A 22,011-nucleotide genomic window follows, 5' to 3' on the forward strand; every position below is an offset into this window, starting at 1 on the left:
GATTAAAGATTTACTCCTTATACTAAACTGACTTAGAATAGTTCCCTACTCATAGCTTTAATGAGGGAAACGCCACCTCTTTAATTTTAAAAGATACCAGCTTAAAACACTGATAAAAACAAATCAATGTAATTACCTTTCTAAACTTTCGTATAGATGCATACTCGGCTAAAGATGGATCTTGAACAGCCAGGGAATTCACAGAAGAGAGAGGTGACCTACTGACCCCACTTGCTCCATTACCTCGTCCCGTCATTGGTCCATTAATAGTGTCATTCCCTCTGCCACCCTGGGAGTAAAAAATATAAAATGGGAACAGAGAAAACATGTAAGCATTGCCTAAAATTATTAGCGTCAACCATCCAAAAACACACACAGACACACAAAAATTACATGCAAAGCACCCTAAGCTAATGTTGCATGAACAAGGCAATGATGCAAGCCATCTATATGCAAACAAACAGCGATTTTAGTTGTAATACTGGTTCTTGTGCGGCACATTTTATTTCACGTGACTAATAGCTGCTGTTAAACTGCTTAGTGCATGTACCTCCCCAGATGTTTTTCGGAGAAATGTACATGAATGCATGATTGCTCGTGAGCAAGTTGCTTTATATTTACAGCTATTTAAAATGCATGTACGTACGTTTGCGTGCCCGTTTCCACTCCGAGCTCCGCTGGCATGAGTAGAGGGGCTTTGAGGAGCCCTGGCTATAGCTGGAGCGTTGGCTGATGTGGTTGGTGGGGCAGAGGGTACTTTTGGGCCTTCCCGGACACCTACGCTTTCATATAGGCCATCATCCAGGTAGTGGGTAGGGGTGGGGTTATTGCGTAGGCCCACCTCAGTGTAGGTGTGATCTCTTGCTTCGCCTCCTCCTCCTCCGCCTCCCCCTTCCCCTCCCGTTTCCCCTTCTCCCCCCTGGCCAGATCTCTGTGGACTGGTGGGGATCTGGGGGAGCTGTCGGCCGTGGGAGGGCCTCAGATCCGTCTGGGAGCGGCGACTGTGGAGAAGCAGGAGGTCCATACTAGCTGGACGGCTCTTACTAACAGCTGCGCAAAAGAGAAAGATGAGGGAGAAGCGTAAGGAGATGGTTGTGTCATGGCTGAAACAGTGTAACGGCTTATTGTAGTATATCATTTATTATCACTTAAGAGCTGTTAGCCACCACTTACAGTTTCCATTGCAGGGAAAGCGATTGATCTCATGGAGCCTGGTGTCAGATTTACTCATGGAGTTGAGTTTTGGGTGGCGAAGGGTACCCTGCTGTCGTGCACACATGGACTTGTTAATACAGACGTAAAACATGCAAACGTATGCATGTGCATCTGTACTTAGCTTGGAGGAAAAAGAGCAGTGGCAGATAGAGAAGTGGAGAGAGGAAACGAAGAAGGGAGGAAAAGATAGAATAATGAAAAGATGTCTCACCATATTTACAGATGTCCCTTTCTCCCCGGCCGGAGGGTGCTTGCTTTTGCTTTTCCTGACACAAAATCAAAGTGAAGAAGGTCAACAGAAGCCAGTGGACAGAAAGAGAATATACACACACACTCAGAGCAGATAGATACTATCAGCATCCAACTCTGGTTAGGGCATAAAAGTCCTCGGTTGATAACAAGAGCCCAGTAAAACATTGAACGAGCGTGACTCAGGCTTTTTTGCCAAAGTGGAGAATGACCTTCACTGCAATTTGTTTTTCAAGATAAGAGCAGGCAAGCTCACAATTATTAATATGTTGTTTGCTTTGTGCCGATTCTCTTTGCAATTTCACGTTACTTTCCTCTAGCATTAACCTCGTGAAGCAAATGTATGGAGTGCACTGTGGATCCCCGGAGGCTGTATCTATAGGAAACAGTTGATATGGCTGAGAGTGTGACGAGAAGACAAGAGCTCCTAGGTGCAGGTGCAAATGTGACAACAGTTCTACCCCCACCTCTGAGATCTGAGCTCTTACTGCTGTGCTGCAAAACAGAGCGCTGCAAACAGGTGCAGAAACCATACACTGCACCTTCTTATTATGCAAGTCGCTTAAAATAAATCTGAATATAAAAGGTGCCACGGGAAGTTGTGGCAGATCCATGTCACTGGAGCTAGATATTATCTCCTCTAGTAAGCTGGAAATCTTTTGTTCAAACATATGGCCATCATTGCCCAAGGAAACCACGAGAAGAGAGCTCCCCTTGGAGCTTTTCATAATAACATGGCACAGCAGAAGGGTTTAAGGTAAAAATGACGTGAAGGCATAAAGTCAGATCCACTGCAATCTTTGGAATTTAAAAGAACCTTACATCTTAAAAATCAGAAGCTTACATCTTCTTTACAATTTAACACTACTGCAGTTATGTTTTCATAAAACAAACGAGGTTCTCTCCACATGCTTGTCTTTGTATACCATAGCAACAAAACTGCAGTGCCTCTGATTGGTCTCTGAGGGCTCGGCAAAAAAGTCATAGGCTGTTCCATTGCTCCTGCCTGGCTCAGAGTCTAATCCTTTGTAAACCGTGGGGTGTCCCATTGCTTTTGCCTGCTGAGTAGTTTGCTGGAGAGGGATGACGTGATCCTGCTCTGACTCTGGCCTGTCTCGTCAGTGTCCTGTAAACATCATTTCATCTGATCCGACACTCGCAGCCATTAACATTCATTAGCGCCACTCTGCTCAAAGCAGGGGATAAATGAGATGGAGAGGAAGGATGTAGAAGTGAAAAGAAAGGAAGGAGGAGAAGAGTTCAGAAGAAGCGGAGACACATAAAAGAAAGAGGGGATAGTGAGAGTAATTTGGGAAGGCACTAAAGCAAGAAGCTGCAAAGATCATAAAACTGGCCGTTCATCATTTTATTCCACGGCCTACTTATACCACATTTCAATGTCACGTGACCACAAATCATACCTTTGGCAGCCGACGCAGACAAGGACGATCAGGATGGTGACCACGAAAGCAGACGCTGCTGCAATGGCTCCCAGTAGAAGCAGGTTTTGGTAGGTAAGGTTGTCTTGAGAGCCCCCTTGTCTTTCCATGACACCCACTCCGTTTTGCTCACTTCCTTACTCAAGCTTAAACTCTTCCGCTCACACCGTCTGCTAAGGAAAACCTGCAAAGATAGAGGAGAAGGATAAAGCACGCGATACAACATATGAGTGACATGAGAGATAAGAAAGCAAAATGCTGCCTAGAACAAGGTGAAAACATGTGCGTGTGTGTTTGTGTGTGTGCTCCTGGTTTGCCTCTGGCTCTTTGTCACTGTCTCATTCTGACATATCAGTTTCTATTTTTGACTCAGTCGAATAATGCACAGAAAATAGAACACCTTACAAAGCAGCGGCTACGAGCACGCCAAAATTTGTTTCATCACATTCTTTCTTTTTGCTGTTAAAAAAAGATCAAATGATACCGTAACATTCATTTGACTAACCAGAGAGATTCTTGCAGTTAGTTTAACAGGAAAAACCAACTGAGCTCCCAAGAGTGTGGCCTCACTGACGGAAGGACCAGGCTCGCTGCTGCTACACTCCATTTGCCTGCAGAATTCTTTTTCTCATATCACAAGTGGCTCAAACACTGACGAGCAAAATGTTTCAGTTTTAATAATGAAGTGTACGACATACAAGGTAGGATTTTCACTTCAGGTCTTTTTATATAATTTACTTCACAAACACACTCAATTTGATTTACATAAGCCTTAAATGAGATTCGTTTTCCAAAATGTGCTGCCTACTATCAGGTTAAAATGTGTTAATATCAGCATATTATTAAGTATAGTACATCAACAAGGTTGCAGTAATGACCAATTTTTATAATAAATTGAGTATTTTACAAACTAGGCTGAATTTATTTTATACCTGTGCATTTGTGGGAGTATGGTACTTCTATTTGAAAGTGGTATGGAGTACAGTATGTAGTAAAGGAAAAGTTAATTCTTCCTCCAATTGCATTTCTGTGAATATATTTTTATAGATGGACTGCATTCATAAACTTTACTGAACAGTACAGAGAGAGGTGTCGGGGAGACACAAACATCACGGTGAGATGAGTCAGATATTTCAGTGCTTTTACCCTGTCTGTTTCCTAGTGCGGTATATTTAGGTTCAGCCAAAGTGACAATCGAGGAAAATGATCCGTGAAATTGCAGCAAGCTGATATAACCTACTTTCTGTATGCTCTATTAAGGATACTGATATTTAATTAGCTAACTATTTAATTACGCTAATGATCTTTAGCTTTTAGTGCACTAAGCTGCAGTATTGGTTTTATTCCAAGCAGAATATTTTAGTGTTTTGCCCAGTTAAGTTATTTTTAATATAAATGAACCTTACATTTCAGTTACTACAGGACAGCCTAGCTTTCAAAAAGAGACTCACACTTTTGACGAATGTCTTACTTAATGAAAAATGCTAGATGCTTTTTAATGATATTTAGTGCCAACACTAACTTTACCAGTACCATATGATCAGTACAGTTAACATACACATACCAGTATAATGTTTTTATGTTGATATTATTATTATTGCTTTTTGCATTTTTTTTTTTTACTAGAGGCTGACTATTAGTAGCTCTTTGCCAATATACTGGTACTGCAAAGAAGACAAAATGAGACAAACACATTTCAACCATGTTATGAGTGTTGTGGTTGCATAGTGTGTCCACAAAGGCAACAGCCAACTGATCCGAGCAGAGCTAGATGGACCAAAGTAAGATTATTTCTATACTACATACACATATACACACATACACACATACATACATCAGCCAATATATGAGATCCAAGTCCAAATATCTGCACTGGTATCAGTTTCAAAACTCGTATATCGATTGGGCTTTATTTTTAAGTATATTGTGTCTTCACTTGAACAGAGTATTTATACCTTGTGTTAATTTACGTCTTTCAGCTTTAACGGGCCACATTGTTGCAAGCTAACCGTAGACGTCAGCTATGGTTATCTAGTTAGTCTGCAGTGTTAAGTTATCAGTGTCAATATTTAACACGAACTAATGTCTACTCATATCTTAAGTTCGTTAAGTGAACATCTAAGCTTAATTTTGCAAAAGGCTGCTTCATCTATCTCTAAAACCTGAACTGAATATAGTCCAAATATACTCGGAATTACTAACTTATCAGCCCAAGTTATTAGGAATAAGGCACACGAACACACTATATGCTTTGCATTCTTCTAGAAACACAGACAATGGCATCCATGCGGTTAAGGATTGCATCCAAGTGACAAAGCGTACAGTGCACAGAAAGAGGTCATGGCAGGCTGTATACAGCTGTACATAATGTGTGTGAGAGAGTGATTCTGGAACATACCACCACAGGATCTGGCTCTGGCTTCCTGTTTCTTGGAGATAAAACTACATCTTTTCCATGTCCTCTTTTTTCTCATCTGTCTCTCTCTCTCTCTCTAGATCTGCTTTCCTCTCTCTCTTTCTCTATCTGTCTGTCTGCATAACCCTGCAGATATGTGAGGCGATGCACAGCGAATGAATTAGCAGAGCAGAGGCCTCAGACAGCCCTTTATGGAATAGACAGACAGGGAGGCAGAGTACATCACAGTGGAGAGAGGGCGGGGGGGGAATGAGGCAGAAAATGAATGAAGGCAAATGGTAAGAGAGAGGTGGTCAGACACGGGAGCAAATGAGTGGAGATGAAAGGGGAGAATGGTGGAAGATATGCAAGAAAATGGGGGGATGACTGGGAAAGAGGGGAGCGCACTTCAAACGCGAAGGAGGAACGAGGAGGGAAGGGTGCAATAAACAGTGGGGGAGGGAAGAGAGAAAAGAGAGTGATGAGACTAGGAGGATGAGGACAGCAGAGAAATGCCGTTGCCGTGGAAGCCTTAGAGAATGTGCGATCTACGCGGGAGTATGGAGGGGGGCGCAGAGAGGGAGAAAAAGGAGTCGATGAGAAGGAGGTCATCAGCGGTCTGTTTCTGCCTGCATTTTGTCAGCCCCCTTCTGAAATATTCAGAGGAGAAACACATACGACGGGTGTGTTTCTGAACTGCCAGCGAACACAATGCAAGACGGGAGCACATGTCTAGCAGCATACTTAACAGTATGCGAAGCTCACAAGTGGTGAACAAGCCTCAGGAGGAGGAGGAGAGGCAGTTCCTGCATGACGCGCAACGCCCCTGCAGCATGCTCAACAGTGACACACAGTTAGGGTGCAAGAATGTTTATTCCAGCATCTGTCTTCATTTCAGAAGATTACGTGTAAAATGATGACAGTGATAATAACAGCATATTGAGAAAGATGACAATGGTGGTGATAGCCCTATTGAGGCCCGCTGCTGGTGATTATAATATAGATGTCAGCAATGATGATGAAAGGTGCAGTAGCTAATACTGATGGTAATGGTACTGATGATAATGAGTAAAGAGGTCAAAGGGATTGTTACAAAGACACACTGAGGTGCGGATGCAAGCAGCAGAACTGAGAGAGCAGCAAGCAGGATGCAGCGGTGCAGCACAACCACAGGGTGGAAGGTTTCCTCTGTGTGTCTCTGAGACTCACATACACACACAAACACACACACAGAGAACATAAAACAATTTCTGTGTTACAAATGCCAGTATTTGGATTGCACAATCACTTTGCAAATAAAAAGTCAAATCGTCACACTATTTAACCCTCTAACGTGCAAATGGGGTCTGGCAAGCTTGTGCAGCCTTGTGATTTTGCAATCTCTGCTTAACTAAAGCTAATTATAGATTCCACTTTTAGTTGCTTAAAATAGACTGATGAAAAAAAAAACATCAGCAAGTTTTTCAGGTGCGTGGAAATCTGTTTTAGAGACCAGCAGAGGAAATTTATCAGACTCGTTTCTGCAAATGAATAACTACAAGCATTTTTAGTCATTATCCCTTTAATTAGATATTTAAAAAAATCATTATCAACAAGCTACTTTATGAGCAATGTCTTTTTTTACTATGAACCGACCTCTCTTAGATTGCAGCACTACATCAAAAGTGGGCTTTTTTGTAAAGTTTCAAAATAAACATAACCTGGCTCACTTGCATCTCTAAGATGACATTTATATTTCTCTTTAAATTGTGGATTGCATCATGGGTTGTTATACAATTTTAATAACTTTCAGTAGTCAAGATTTGTTGGGTCAGCTTCCTGTGAAGGCTAGCTTTAACCTCTCATTAGGCAGGGAACCATGTATGCTAACATCAAAATTAGCCTCCCCATGCTTCTCTGTGAGGTTGTAGAACCACATGGCTTTCTCCCAGTTAAAAAGCAAAGATCTGAACAAACATGAGCCCGGAGTATTTTAAACTCAAAATGTGTTTTTATTTATTTTTTTTGCCTTTTATTATTCTTACACCCAGTTCATTTTTAGACATACACCAGATGCATTCAGTAAGCCATAACACATAACTCTGGACAGTAGTGCTTAATAGTACACTGGATGTTGCCAAAGGTTGGTATAACAATATACAGTGATACAGTAAGAAGTTTACTTCACCCATAGACATTTTCAAACAGTCAAATATGTGTGCGTTCTTAAGTTTTATGACCTTATAGCAGTTTTTATTATACGTACTTATATTGCATATACTAGTGTATATTTATGCTGTGAGACTTGGTGCAGCTAAAATTGATTTAGTAATCCAATATTGGGATTTATATAGTTTTGATGAAATTTTGTGTAGGAAAAAAATTAAGTGGTACCACTTAATGTTATATATTTACGATTTATATGTCAACGTATTTTGTTTTCAGTGGATCTGCACTTTACTGTTACAGTTTCACTTCAAAGTGGGATATCAATACTGATTTTAAAAAAAATCTTCTTTTGCAACTGTGATCTTCCCTTTTATGGAAAAAAGAGGATGTTGCTGTGCCAGACTATCAACTACCATGCCAGAGAATAGTTCAAGCTGTATTTGGATTTATACACATGCTTAATTCGATGTTTATGAAAGAGCTTAAAGAGCTGCCACATTACAGCAGTTTCACCAAGTGCTATGAAACAGTTCCCTATGACTGGACAGGACTGCACTGTGTGCTATATTTCTGACAAGTGCGAGTATCAGTAAAGATAAATATTCCTAAATAATAATTATTTTGCCTTAAATGTGTGAGAAATCATATAATTGACCTTGATTTGCAGCATAAAAATATTAAAAAAGGGGGGCTGTGCCATATCATATTGTCTGCGATAACATCATGTACATTTTTATGTGATATAAAAGTGTCACATCGCGATATTACATGCCACTAGCTGTGCTCACTAGTTGCAGTCCATATGATATGATTACATGGTGGAAAAGCATAACTGTAGCCAGCTGGTTAAACAGCTCAGCGTAAGTAAGATGGAACATCCAAGGTAGAAAATATATCTCAACTGTATTATCTGACAATCTTCTGCAGCTTCTGAAGTGTTACAAGGTTAAGTTAGTGTTAAACTAATGTGTCGAGCAGTTATTTTATACTTTGACTTAAAATTTACAAAGAAAACATGACCTAGGCTACTTTGCTGTTTAAGTTGATTTGTGCTTTATCACTGAATACAATGCTGTGTCACTGTAATACTGCTGCAGACATCTCGTACGTTCACTCTTTGAATTACATAGTGTGTCATCATTGGTGGTAGCACACTTGCTTACACTTGCTGTAGTCTGTAAGCTGCAAGCATTAATAAAATGTTTTTCAGTAATTATTTTTCTATATCGTCAGAAATATTAAAGCAAATTTCATTTAAATATTGTGATTCAATTTTAAGGCTGTATCGCCCAGCTTACAAAAGTAAGAAAAAATAAATAAATAAAAACAATTTTAACTCACATCATATCCTCCAATAACACACGAGGGTCGAAATTTTACATTTCCAAGTATTTCAATGAGTGCCCTATGAAGGGTTCACTGAAAGAGCAGAAGAGCTGAATAGAAATGACTTCAATACCAACAGCGCCAAATGTTGCACAAAGCACAAGCTGGACGGCTTTGGGGAGTCTGAGTATATATTAAGTATATTAAGGTTCGCCTCAGCATTTCAACAGTGATTCCCTGCAGTCATCCAAAATTAAAGAAATCTGTGCAGCTGCTCTTCTTCTTCTTGTATCCTAGAATGGCTCTCTTATAACGACTTACATAAGGTTACTTACATTACTTAGTTTCTGATTTGGCAAGCTTTGCGAAAGAGACATTTTTGGAGCATCACGTGCGTAAACACAATGCAGAACATGGAAGTAAAAATATTATGTAAAAATAAATCTATTTTGTATTTTACTGATTAAATTATTTTGACAATGCAGCACCAACTTCTCTGCCATTGGTCTCCATTAAGCATAAAAAACATACTGTATAATGAAGATGTTAATTAACGCTCACCGTAACACACATTGTCATGTTTATGCATTATCAAACTGGACAGATTACACATCACAACCACAGTATTTCACCAAGGAGAGAAATTAACCTTTTTGTTTCCATCAATCACATCACTATCTTTGATTTGATGTCCGCCACTAACTAAAGTTGATGAATCTATTTGCTAAATGTGGGGAAAAACAGAACACTACAAAACAAAGAGGAAAATCACTCTCTGCCTACATCCCCACTGCATAAACTATTATTCTAAAACTTAAGCATAATAATATCCAATATCACATCAGTACTAAGAATGAGTGTGTAAATGAGAAAAGACATTAATGTTACCATAAATAACCTCATAAATTAAAATACTGTAATATCATAAACATATTCTTTATTTCAGTAAATTATCCAAAAATAGACTATAAGTTAAAAAGGACACTCTTACCATTAGTGGGGTAGAATGAACTATTAATATGGCAATACATTATAATGATTCCTCTTCAGGTACAATTATTGACAGAGTAGTAACAAATATCAGTACTTCAGAAAAACATGCAGTCACTGAACTGCACACCCAACAGTTTCACCAGAGTTATTATTTTATGAGTTCTCATGCAGCTTACTTAATGAAAGTGAGCAAAAGCTGCAGCGAAGAAGAAGAAACTCACTTTGGGTAAACAATATTGAAATTAAATAACACAATCCTGACATTAAAGAACAAACTAACACCACAGTGTAGTGAATGAAGACACAATTTCAGCTTCTTCGGGTGTATTTTCATCTTCGGTTACATAGATATTAAGATTCATTTTAAACTATTGCTGTATTTTCAATTCAATTTTATTGATAGCGTTAAATCACGGCAACAGTCGCCTCAAAGCGCTTTATATTAGATAGATACAGATACAGACTGTACAATGAATGTTATTTTGATGCCATAGCCACTGTGGGCAACACTTTGTGATAGAATGATAGTAATAATTTAGTAATAGCTCAAATAAGAAATAAACAATAATAAAACAACAAAAAACTAAGATATCGCTAACAAGACTGCTTGGTTAAATTTACTTATGTAACTATATAGTTACAATCAGGAATAGTATCAGAGTTTTAGCAGGTAATTCGACATTAAAAACTTATCAGTAAAGCTGTAACATCTGGAAAATCTGTCAACATCCCACAAACTATTTTTACACACACACACACGTAACAGTAAAAGCCAAACGTAACAACACGTGACAGTATGCAGTGTTTTATTCATAGATGACAATCATTTCCACCTTTTTTCGCTATTTATAGTTTGGCTGGTGTTTTAAAAAAAACATTGTGTTACCTCAACAAAGTTTTTTATCTCATCGTTTTTCTCTTAAAATAAGTTTCAGATTTGGCCATTTTGTTTCCAAAAACTACGCAAAGAGACTTTTTTTGGTTGGCATGACTGTCAACTTCAGTTGAAAATAGTCACGATGAAAACTGACGACGACTCGCTGATTGACAGCTTGCTGTTGAACGCTTTTGTATTTTGGTAACTTTGAGCAGCACCAATAACCTTTTCAGAGATGGATATCTCAAAACCTCAGTATGTAAAACCGAAACTGTCTACAATGCTAGACAGGTGAGTTAAATTTTCTTTTCCCTCCAATTCCCACGTTGGCCACTGTCTCTTCTGTCCCCAAGCTTATTGAATTTATCACATAAAGACTCCCCCAAACCCCACTGTTCCCTCTTCACACTTGATTAATAAAGCCAGCATTCATGCAATTTTTGTAAATGCAGCCAGACAAGGCTGATATGCCCCTGCCATGATCCTGAGCACAGCTTTCAACCTCTGTCATCACATTAGGACAAATTCAACTAAGTGATTATTAATCAACGGCAACAATGGAGTTCTGAGATATGAGGGTTGCTGCGTAAGTGTGTGGGTCTTTGTGAATGAGCGAGTGTGCAGCACTGCTCTTTCCCAATAAATCAACACATCAGTTACAGGCCACCAATGCCCATCGAGTGATATGACATATTTTCACTTAAATCACCTCCACAGCACCGACTTGTAACTAAACAGTCTGTCCTCTTTACTTCCCACCTCCAAATCAATCAATAATGCCATTTGAAGATCAGTCATTGAAGCACGCATTATCTGTGTTTGACAGAAATAGATGGCAATCAGAGAAAGAAAGAGGAGAGTGTAGAGGACAACATGCCTTATGAGGCAAGTTCATCAGAGGCCTGTAGTGCAGCATATTACAGCTAAAAGGAGACGCGGAATCACATCATGTCCGTGGCAATCTCAGGCCCAGCGGGACACCGCTACGCTGCGCATAACAACATGGACTGATGGGGAGATAGCAGTAAAAAGGGAAAGAGACGCACAGGAAGGCAGGTGGGGTGGAGGGATGGGGGTGCGCAGCTTAACCCTCTGACATTTTTGCCATCAGCTAAGCCTCACTAACACACACGGACACACACACACAGGCACAGGACTAAGACCTTGTACAGGAACTTGAAAATTCAGTTTGCAATTTAATGCCTATCCCGAAGTGACCTGTTACAAACGGTCGCATAAAAGATCAAGTGAATTTAACCTGCTGAGCTTTTGTCCTGGACTAACGTTCTAATCTCATAACCAAGAACAAATATGATTTGGACTCTGCTAAAAGCTTACTAAGCATACTTTCCTTAATGAGCAAAAGCATTAAGTGGCAAGTGTAGGGTCAGTTTTTTTGGTTTTGTTTCAGAATAGCCTGTTTATTTATGAGATATAAATAAATATGTTATATATACGGGGCGATTGTGGCTCAAGAGTTGGGAGTTCGCCTTGTAATCGGAAGGTTGCCGGTTCGAGCCCCGGCTCGGACAGTCTCGGTCGTTGTGTCCTTGGGCAAGACACTTCACCCGTTGCCTACTGGTGGTGGTCAGAGGGCCCGGTGGCGCCAGTGTCCGGCAGCCTCGCCTCTGTCAGTGCGCCCCAGGGTGGCTGTGGCTACAATGTAGCTTGCCATCACCAGTGTGTGAATGGGTGGATGACTGGATATGTAAAGCGCTTTGGGGTCCTTAGGGACTAGTAAAGCGCTATATAAATACAGGCAATTTACCATATATATTAATTTTGGAGGGAAAATTCTACATTTTTTTGACATTTTAAAAATTAAGTAAAAAAAAAAATTAAAGTTTTATCAAAAAAAAATTAAAAAATTTTTTTTTCCTCAGTTAGGTTCTAACTTCATGAACATCAGTATCCGGCTCTGCAGCTCTGGCACTGCTGCTGACAGTTATCCTTTGCTGAGCTGCTGAATGTGTCTTTCTTGCACAGAATGTATGACTTTTCTCTGTTGACCACAAGATCATCAACTGCCATTTCACCTAAGCCTTACGTTACTTGTGATTTAATATGTTCACTTATTAAACATTCAAATAATTCCAAAATCATGCCACATATTCAAAACCCCTTTGCTGTACACATTTAAAAATTTACAGCCAGGCACGCACTTTGCTGATGCGGTGATCTGTCTATGAGATGAATGGTCTGCTTTGTCTTTCCCTAAATTCAACCACGGGTGTCGTCTTATTTTCAAGGCCCTCTCTCTCTCAGCTATCCATTTTTTATTTACAGACCTACATCCGTCATAAAACTACTGGTAGTCACTGCCTTCGCTCCCAGGCGTTGTTCCTTTTATGTATCTACAAAGCATTTACTGAATTAGGAAAGAGCATATTCAAATTTGCTTGGAATCAGGTGCAAAAATCAACCGATTTAGTATTATGTTAACACTTCACCTGTGCACCTGTGACGACTGTGTGAAAATTCAGTTGTGTTTCTGTAGCTTTAAAGTTTATAATATTGTATGTTTTTACATGTCACTGTCCATCTTTTGCATACATACAGTCTTTTTTATGTTTTGCTGTGTGCGCATTATTGTGTAATCCATGGTAACTAAACAGACTGCTGCCCATCCCTGAGCCTGGTTCTGCTAGAGGTTTCTTACAGTTAAAAGGGACTTTTTCCTTCCTGCTCTTGCCAAGTGCTTGCTCAAAGGGGGTCATTTGATTGTGGGGGTTTTCTCTTTATTGTTGTAGGGTGACTACCTTTTAATATAAAGTCCTTGACTTGAAACTGCTGCTGCTGCAATTTGCCACTATATAAATCAAATAACATTGAAGTGAAATGAATTGAGCTGCTTTCCATCTTGGACAAGACATGCTAATTTGAGATTTTTGATCTGTATAATTACTATTACCCTTATTAAATGAAGGTTAAATAACATCCATCCATCCATCCATTGGCTTCCGCTTATCCTTTTCAGGGTCGCGGGGGGCGCTGGAGCCTATCCCAGCTGTCATAGGGCGAGAGGCGGGGTACACCCTGGACAGGTCGCCAGTCTGTCGCAGGGCTAACACACAGGGACAGACAACCAGTCACACTCACATTCACTCACACATTCACACTTAGTGGCAATTTGGATTATCCAATTAACCTATTCCCAGAAGCTGCATGTCTTTGGACGGTGGGAGGAAGCCGGAGTACCCGGAGGGAACCCACGCAAACACGGGGTTAAATAACATAAATAAATGAATAAAAATAAAAGATTTTCATATTTTTCACATTACATTATATTTACATTTTGTCTACTACATCTACTGATACTCTGCATTTATGTTTTTTAACCAATTACATGGATCAAAACCCATCACATTACTAACAGACTTACTAACACCATCCAAGAACTAAACTCGCATATTTGTCCATGCCACAGCCCTGCATACTTGTCCAAAATCAACAGTGTAGTTTATTTTCTCAGCTTGACAAACGTGCCAATTAATGCTGTTTGTGTAGCGTTTGATAAAACCTGCAGACCTAACATTACTCAGAACATGATAGGAAATAGCTAATCTAGAACTGCCTTTTAAAAGATTCGTCAGAAGAGGGACGGACTAATGTTTTGTTAGATTTAGTCTTCTTATAGGATTTGCTTTGAGTACAGAAACTACAGAATAATGTCAGGCTTATCCTTTAGCCTTAAGGCTGTGATGGGACTAACTATGATTTTATTGCATCACACAGCATTTGTATTACATCGTCACAAAGCGTATTATGTAATTCAAATGTAAATAAATGATATTTTGCACATTATGGTGCATTTTGGATACGCTGTGCTGATTAAAGGCCCTTGTTGTTTGTCTGCCATTATAAATCTTAAGGGCACTTGGTTTAAAATGTTAAACAGGTAAACATTTCTAAAATCCGCTCTCTGCTATTCTCACCAGAGGACAGTTGGCAGCTCTACCCCGGTTGCTGTTGGGTATAAAGAACTGTTTGTTTTATCTGTTCCACACCCGATCGAGCGCCTATGATGTCCTCGAACGGCAGCCCTTGTGTTGTTTTATTTTTAGAGTTACACAGGGTTTTGACATTTCACTTGTTTGCCTCATCCTTTGTCGCATGGCGAAATCTTTCCACCATAACACAACAAAGAAAATCCCAGAGGTTGCTCAACAGATTTCTTTGTTTCTCTGAGTTTCGGAGGGGGTGGGATACGTGTTTATTTTAACTGCAGAATGCAGGATGTGCAGAGCAAATAACATTTACCATGAATTGGTGGGAGTTGAATAATAAAGTGTGAGAAATGAAACCATTAGCGTATCTACTGCCTGAAAGCTAATGCTGAATGGGAGCATTTTCTCTTGATGTATATGTAAATTTCAGAGCTGACAGGAAGTGTGTGTGAAATCTTCTGAGTATAAAGAGGCTGTGCAGGTCAAGCTAATAAAAATAGGAGGAATAGACTCAATACAATTTGTTCCGTTCCTGCTTTGTGAGTGCACAGAGGACAGTTCCAGTGAGAGACTACATAAGCTGCAAATACAGTATAGTGCTGATCCTACAGACTCAGGGAAGGCAAGACCCCATTTTCCTCTCACTTGACTCGACTTAATTAACCAGAATGAGTCAGAAGCAACACTCAGGATTTAAGATTTGTCCTTATGGGATTGGGGATCTCTCTCGCTTTCTCTCCCTCACTCCCTGTTTTCCCCTCTCCCTCTCTAACTCTCTGTTTATGGTTGACTTCAGTGCTAACTTCCTGCTCATTACTTTAATGATGGTTCTACTGTGAGCTTATGCTCACGAGTGCAGTTTGCTTTTTAACACTGCAGTTTGGGAATAGCAAGAAACGCACACACACACATGCAGAGAAACTCATGCATACAGTGACAGAGAATCAAATGAAATCAAACTACTATGTATGCATTATGTATGTGCGTTGTTACTAAAAAGAAAAGCTCCAAAATTCAAGAATCTTTCACACTATGTATCACCATCCGACTTGCATGTTATCCGCAGTGTTCTGCAACCATACATGCTCACGTTTCCCGAGAATAAAAGAGTTAATAACAGACGGGAAAGTAAATGGGAAGAAGGGTAGAGTGCGTCAAACGTCTCTTTTTCTCTTCTGAAGTATCAGCAGAACTCCGTACATAACTGTAATACAGAGAAAGAGTCTGACAGACAGATATATCCAACACCAGCTCTCTGCTTTTGCTTTAGATGCATTATTCATCTGTGTGCCAATTTGGAGGAACCCTCCCAATTCCCCAGCTGGCAGCAAAAAGACGAGAAGCGCGAGAGAGAGAAAGAGAGAGAAAGAGAGACAGGCAGACTAGAGAAAAAGAAGTCGCCGCAAGAATGTCAGAAAAAAAGAAAGACAGAGAAAGAGAGAGAAGAGGGAGAGGAAAACACCAGAACAAAGAATGGGTGAGACAGATGCAGTAAAGCGGGATTGGGAATGGCTCAATCTCTCAGCTGCAATGTAGTGAAACATCCAAACAGGATTTCGAATGATCCAGGGAGACTTCTCCCTACATGTTTTAATATTCCCAGCTCTGTTTGACTCGTCTGCACAGAGCAGATTAATGACGATTTCCACACTAAAGACTCTTAACCCCTTAGAAAACACATAGGAAGCAAAGAGCAGGGGCATGAGGCTCACTTCTTTTTGCCTGAAACCAAACTGCACACTATCGCTAAATCCCAGTTTCACACACGCAGCAGTGTAAATGTCAGTGCAAGCGTGCTGTCAAACATATGCAAACACTTGCTTAACGGCATGATGACACCAGAAACTCACCATTTTTTTCGCAGCATGCTCCATCATCATCTCTTACTACCTTGAGTGTCTTGATAATGTCATCCCTGCACTCCCTCCCAGTAAACCCCATCACGCTGACAGCTGTGGAAGCTATCCATCCTGGGACAGCCTGCCCCAGATTTAACCCTATCTCACCCTCGCCCTCTTTTCAGGTTTGTTACCTATTATGGCAAAACACTGCCACATGAACAGAACAGATTACAGCCCAGCAGAAGATAAAATGGTCACTCACAGTAGCACCTCCTCGCCGTGATGAATGTGGGCGTGTATGAGGGGGAGGGGGAGTGGCGGGCTAACTGTGTGGGGCTGGATCAGCGGGATTGCTGTTTAATCTGCTGCTGTCTCCCCATAACGGAACACCGGGTGTTTAGACCCAACAGCTGGTTGAGTCCACCCCCAAGCCTGTGTTACTGCAGCACTAACACTTACTCTTCAAAGGTTTCCTCCTTATTATATAACCTCACTTTTATACTGTACAGCACACAGTACAGTATATGTACCATATCTGATAGGTGATCTGCCACATACGTGATCATTTCCACCGTAGTGTTATGAAACAGCATTAACCAATCGCGCTCCCGTGGAGGGCGTTGGCTTGTGCTTCTCCGCTGAAGGATCTGTCAAAATGTGGAGCTGCTCAGAGGATTCGCCTGTCAGATTTGGCCTTATTTGTCACTTTGCTGTGATTCTGCTCCCTCAGCTTTGTCATGTCACCGTTTCGACTGCTTCAGAGGGCTCCTGGGAGGTGCTCGCTGGGAGAATATATGCCAGGCGTTGTAGCTGATTTACATCAGGTCAGTCCTCTCTGAGACAGATGGAATGCTTAAGCTCCGCACAAAACACTAGTTATGATTATTTAAACAACTACGATAATCTCCAGAGCTGCTGTTACCACAATCAAACTACAGAAACAGGTCGTGTCCTATATTTAGCAACGACAGTTTATGGAAAAATATGTCATGTTGCAGTACTATTGGAAAACTGTAATATATATATATATATATATATATATATATATATATATATATATATATATTTTATAACTGAATACAAAGGATCATTAGTAGTATCGATTTTGATCTGAGCATCTTATTGGTAACGGCTTAATTTTTCAGCGTGATTATGATCCCATACCATAACTGGATTTTTTTTTTTTAAAGGTAAATAAACTGGTTCCTTTATAGCGCTTTTCTACTTTACTTGATCACTCAAAATACATTATACAACAGGCCTCGTTTGCCCATTCTCACCCATTATTCACACAAGTGCTTTTTTCTATGTTTAAGGTATTTCTATCTAATGTTCACACAAATTCACACTCCGATGCATCAGAGAGCATCTTGGGGTTAGTATGCTGCCCAAGGATATTCGGTATGGAGACTGGAGCAGCAAAGGATCAAACCACCTGAACCACCACCACCTGAGCAACAGCCATGCCAGTGGATCATTCATGTGCCGGTCTCCCAGACATCAACATTACTGAAGCAGTGTGAGATCATTTCGACAATACAAAGAAGAGTTTCGGATGTCCTTCAAGAAACCTGGACAACTATTCCTGAAATCTACTTAAAGAAATAGCAAGAAAGCTTGAAAGAGAGTTAGGCTGTATTGAAGAATAAAAGTGGTTACTTGACTTTAAAGCTTGTTAGAAGTGTACAAAGCCTGTTTTTTTGGTTATATATTCCATTTCCATTTATGTTTGTGCATCTCTTTAAATTTTTCTAGCAAAATATTATATTTTTAAGGTTTGAGCTACATGGGCAGGGTGTGTGATCAAAATGCTGCTCTTACGACTGGAGATGGACTCAAAAAGATTCCACATTTTAGTTCTTCTTCAAATCACACAGGCCTGAGTGATCGGAGCATCACGCTGAAGGAGGCATGCTCTCATTTCAACGTCACAATATTTGATACGTTTTCATTTTGTAGCTCAGATACGCAAACGTCACCACCTCAGCATGTAATGAAAGGCATGTTGAGACCGTGACTCCCTCTCTAAAATATTCACAGATTAAAACACAAAAAATGACAAAGGTCCCAATATAAGCTAATACAGTCAGAAGCCCACACGCATACACGTGTAGACCCACATGGCAGCACCAGTTCCCAGGTTTCCGGTGGCAAGTGATGTTTTCACACTTATGTGGGGAGATTGCTATTTCTGCGCAGAGCCAGATAACTCAATTATTCATCACGGATGCTGGTGCACTCACTTTACCTCAGTTAGGATGGAGGCGGGTGTGTCTTCCTTTGAGTGTGTGTTCCACTCGCGCTTGTCTATGCTCGATTCGGAGCGTGCGCGCGTGTGTGCGAAGACCTCCAACAGAAGATGAACTGCTGACATGCCACACCACACAGCAGGAGAGGAAAGAGGCAAGAGGAGAAAAGGAAAAGGAGCTGTCATAAACATGGCAATCAAAGAGATATGAAGCGGGAGGTGAGGATCAAAGAGCAGAAAGAGAAGAGGCAAGGAATTAGTTCCCTTATCTTCTCTCTAAGCCAACCGCGCACCTTCCAATCCTCTACAGCTCAATCAACAGTTACAAAGAAAAAAAGATTTTTTGAATTACCAGCAAAACTGAAACTCAGCTACCGTGGCGCTCAACCTTTTCAGCACAAGAGGCTTTTTTTTTTCTTTTTTTTTTATCCACCTCGCGTACTCTTGCTCAGCAGCTGTACTCATGAAATAAAGCATAACATTTCAGCCTTTTATTAACAGTGCACCTAATCTTTTCCAGTTTAAACTTAATGGGACAATTACTCTGTCGCTTAGCATCTGATGTGCTTAGCCGTGGTCTAGAGTGGCTCCAGCTAATCTCGAACCCAGAGGGGTTAAAAGCGCAGCTGCATGCCAAACTAGACCTGATTGCTCTGTCAAAACAAGCACAGGTTCAGCTGAACCAAAGCTAAACTGGAGCTAAAAAGGGGGTGTCTGTTCCGCCCAACGCAGTGAAACCTCAGTATCATGCAGAAAACCGAAGGACGGCTTCTCTGATGACTTATGACTATGCCAAGGGGCGATTAATTGCGTTGTTGCACTGTTTGGTATTGGTATAATTGTGATATGCACTGTATTCTGTTATGTTGGCACTGCTGCTCATGTTTCCATATTAACATGCAATTAATCATTACAAGCATGGGTGTAACATTACATGTATCCGGTCTGAACTGTTCGTTACCGACGTCTGAGACTTCTGTTTGGTACGTCATCTTATCTAAACAGTTACTGTCAGAATACTATAATTATGTCCACAATCCAGTCTTGGCAGTCGGGGATGAGTTCCTGCCCCAAGTGGAGGAGTTCAAGTATCTCGGGGTCTTGTTCGCGAGTGATGGGAGAAGGGAGCCGGAGATCGACAGACGGATTGGGGCTGCAGCTGCAGTAATGCGGACGCTGCACCTGTCCGTCGTGGTGAAGAGAGAGCTGAGTGTAAAAGCGAAGCTCTCAATTTACCGGTCGATCTACGTCCCTACCCTCACCTATGGCCACGAGCTGTGGGTAGTGACCGAAAGAACGAGATCGCGGATACAAGCGGCAGAAATGAGCTTCCTCCGAAGGGTGGCTGGCCTCTCCCTTAGAGATAGGGTGAGAAGTTCGGCCATCCGGGAGGGGCTCAGAGTAGAGCAGCTGCTGCTCCACATCGAAAGGAGCCAGCTGAGGTGGTTCGGGCATCTGACAAGGATGCCCCCTGGGCGCCTCCTGGGTGAGGTGTTCCAGGCATGTCCCACCGGGAGGAGGCCCCGGGGCAGACCCAGGACACGCTGGAGAGATTATATCTCTCGGCTGGCCTGGGAACGCCTTGGTATTCCCCCGGATAAGCTGGAGGAGGTGGCTGGGGAGAGGGAGGTCTGGGCCTCTTTGCTTAGGCTGCTGCCCCCGCGACCCGGCCCCGGACAAAGCGGATGAAAATGGATGGATGGATGGATGGATGTCCACAATCCTGCAACAGCAGAGTAGAAATTCCTGACTGCAAATCCCAGAAATGTTTGGCAGTGCACCAGGTATCATCTATGCTGATAGAGTTAGCCTGGAAACCCAGGCAGACCCTATACAATTATTGATCTCACACAATGTGTTCACGTCACGTTTTAAGCGACCTTTCTGAAAGGTCACAACCTACAAGTTATGTGCACACACGCTGTACAAGTCAACCGATCCTTAAATAGGAAAGAATGATTTTGTCACGACTGAATGTTTTTATGTCATTGAGTTATTTGATGACTGATTCATGGCACTTTAGTTCTTTTTCCACCAATGAACCACATTAAGTGAGAAAACATTTCCTACCTGAAAGTATCTGACCTTGTATTGACAGTATATTTGACAGAGTTGACTCCTTAAATTTTGAAGTCATATCATTTCCTTTGGGATTAATAAAGTATTCTGAATCTGATTTCATCACAAAGTTTCCAGTTAGTTTCCTTTAGGCTGATCAACACTTAACACACTGACCAGTATCGATAATCTATTAAATAACAGCACTTACTAACAGTAAAGCTATAAATGGGATTTGGTCTGATGATGCACACTGTATAGGATTAATTATAGGGCATGCAACATGGCTACAAAAACCCCGGATGACAAAAACAGCGGACGACAGTGCAGCATCTTCAGCTGTGTCGTTAGAAAGGGTGTAATGTGCAAATGAGGTGGTCTGGGTGGGTTCAAATCCAGAGCACTCTATACTTTATAATGAGCAGAGAGCCACTTAACCACACGCCCTTACACACTGGAGGGTAAAGGTCATGGTTCAGGGTGACTCTGCAAACAGCTGCCGATTGTTCCCCCTAGAGTCCATTTATTGCCCCTAACGCCATATGGACCTCTTGGAAGACCTGACTAAACCCACTGTACACACGTAGCCTTTGGACACAGACAGTACGTCTACATATGCTCAGACATATTGTTCATGTAAACAAAGACATTTCCAGGGTCATAGTTAAAACTTCTATGGGTCTAGCTAGATATGAGATGCATGAACATGCACGCATACAAAATGTAAATGACTGCATCCTGTATCTGCACATTCTGCACATTTGTTGCATCTCCAGGCATCAGTCTTAATGCACAAGAAAAACCTGCAAATATGGGAAAGACACATAACTCTGTATCAGTGGCAGGCTATCTCGCTTGTGCCGGTGCCCTTATTTCCCCGAGGACAACTCCGGCAAGCCAATTGGAGCAGTTACACATGCCAACACTCTCATGCAGCCATTTAGCACACCCACCCAGTGGCTCTTTTCATCACCTTTACAGTCAGTAACTCTCACGAAGACGCAGACTACATGCACATGGCGTAAATTCACAGAAACAAAAGAGACACAAATGCAGACAAACTGTCTTATTTCGAATGATCACACAGAGACACAAACACACTCTTCCCCCACTTTAATCTTCAGGGCAGGCAGAATCTATGAGTGATTTATTTTAAACCTTTCCCTGGGGGTTTTACAGGATTGAGCCAGCACTGAACCTGATCACAGCACTCACTTTCTATGTCAGCAATTTGTGAATCCACCCCCTTAGTCTGAATTTGTCTGGATGCGCATG

At 41.2% G+C, this 22,011-nt stretch overlaps 1 protein-coding gene and 1 long non-coding RNA gene across 5 annotated transcripts in view; one reads left to right on the forward strand and one right to left on the reverse strand.

Moving 5' to 3' along the window:
• The window catches only part of LOC147305919 (uncharacterized), a 47,655-nt gene that overhangs the window by 5,867 nt on the left and 19,777 nt on the right, over nucleotides 1-22,011 (reverse strand). The window contains exons 2-7 of one of the 4 annotated variants that reach the window (XM_086276134.1): nucleotides 18,679-18,797; nucleotides 2,886-3,087; nucleotides 1,427-1,481; nucleotides 1,174-1,264; nucleotides 647-1,050; nucleotides 137-289 (exon numbers count right to left, since the gene is read on the reverse strand). In XM_086276134.1, the coding sequence (XP_086132260.1) occupies nucleotides 137-289; nucleotides 647-1,050; nucleotides 1,174-1,264; nucleotides 1,427-1,481; nucleotides 2,886-3,013 (831 nt within the window). In that variant the 5' untranslated portion in view covers nucleotides 3,014-3,087; nucleotides 18,679-18,797. Of the gene's footprint in view, nucleotides 1-136; nucleotides 290-646; nucleotides 1,051-1,173; nucleotides 1,265-1,426; nucleotides 1,482-2,885; nucleotides 3,088-16,439; nucleotides 16,564-18,678; nucleotides 18,798-22,011 lie in introns of those variants that run through there. The other 3 variants (XM_086276135.1, XM_086276136.1, XM_086276133.1) reach the window with 3 other exon arrangements.
• Nucleotides 2,677-18,053, forward strand: LOC147305920 (uncharacterized). The gene is made up of 3 exons (XR_015126541.1): nucleotides 2,677-2,974; nucleotides 17,161-17,254; nucleotides 17,747-18,053. It is a non-coding gene; the product is annotated as an uncharacterized LOC147305920 (long non-coding RNA).

This window comes from Aulonocara sp. 'chitande type north' Nkhata Bay, linkage group LG20 (assembly GCF_057382095.1).
Source record: "Aulonocara sp. 'chitande type north' Nkhata Bay isolate Kocher_YH1m ecotype deep benthic linkage group LG20, A_spYH_male_GT1.1, whole genome shotgun sequence".
In the NCBI taxonomy this organism is placed as follows: Eukaryota; Metazoa; Chordata; class Actinopteri; order Cichliformes; family Cichlidae; genus Aulonocara; species Aulonocara sp. 'chitande type north' Nkhata Bay.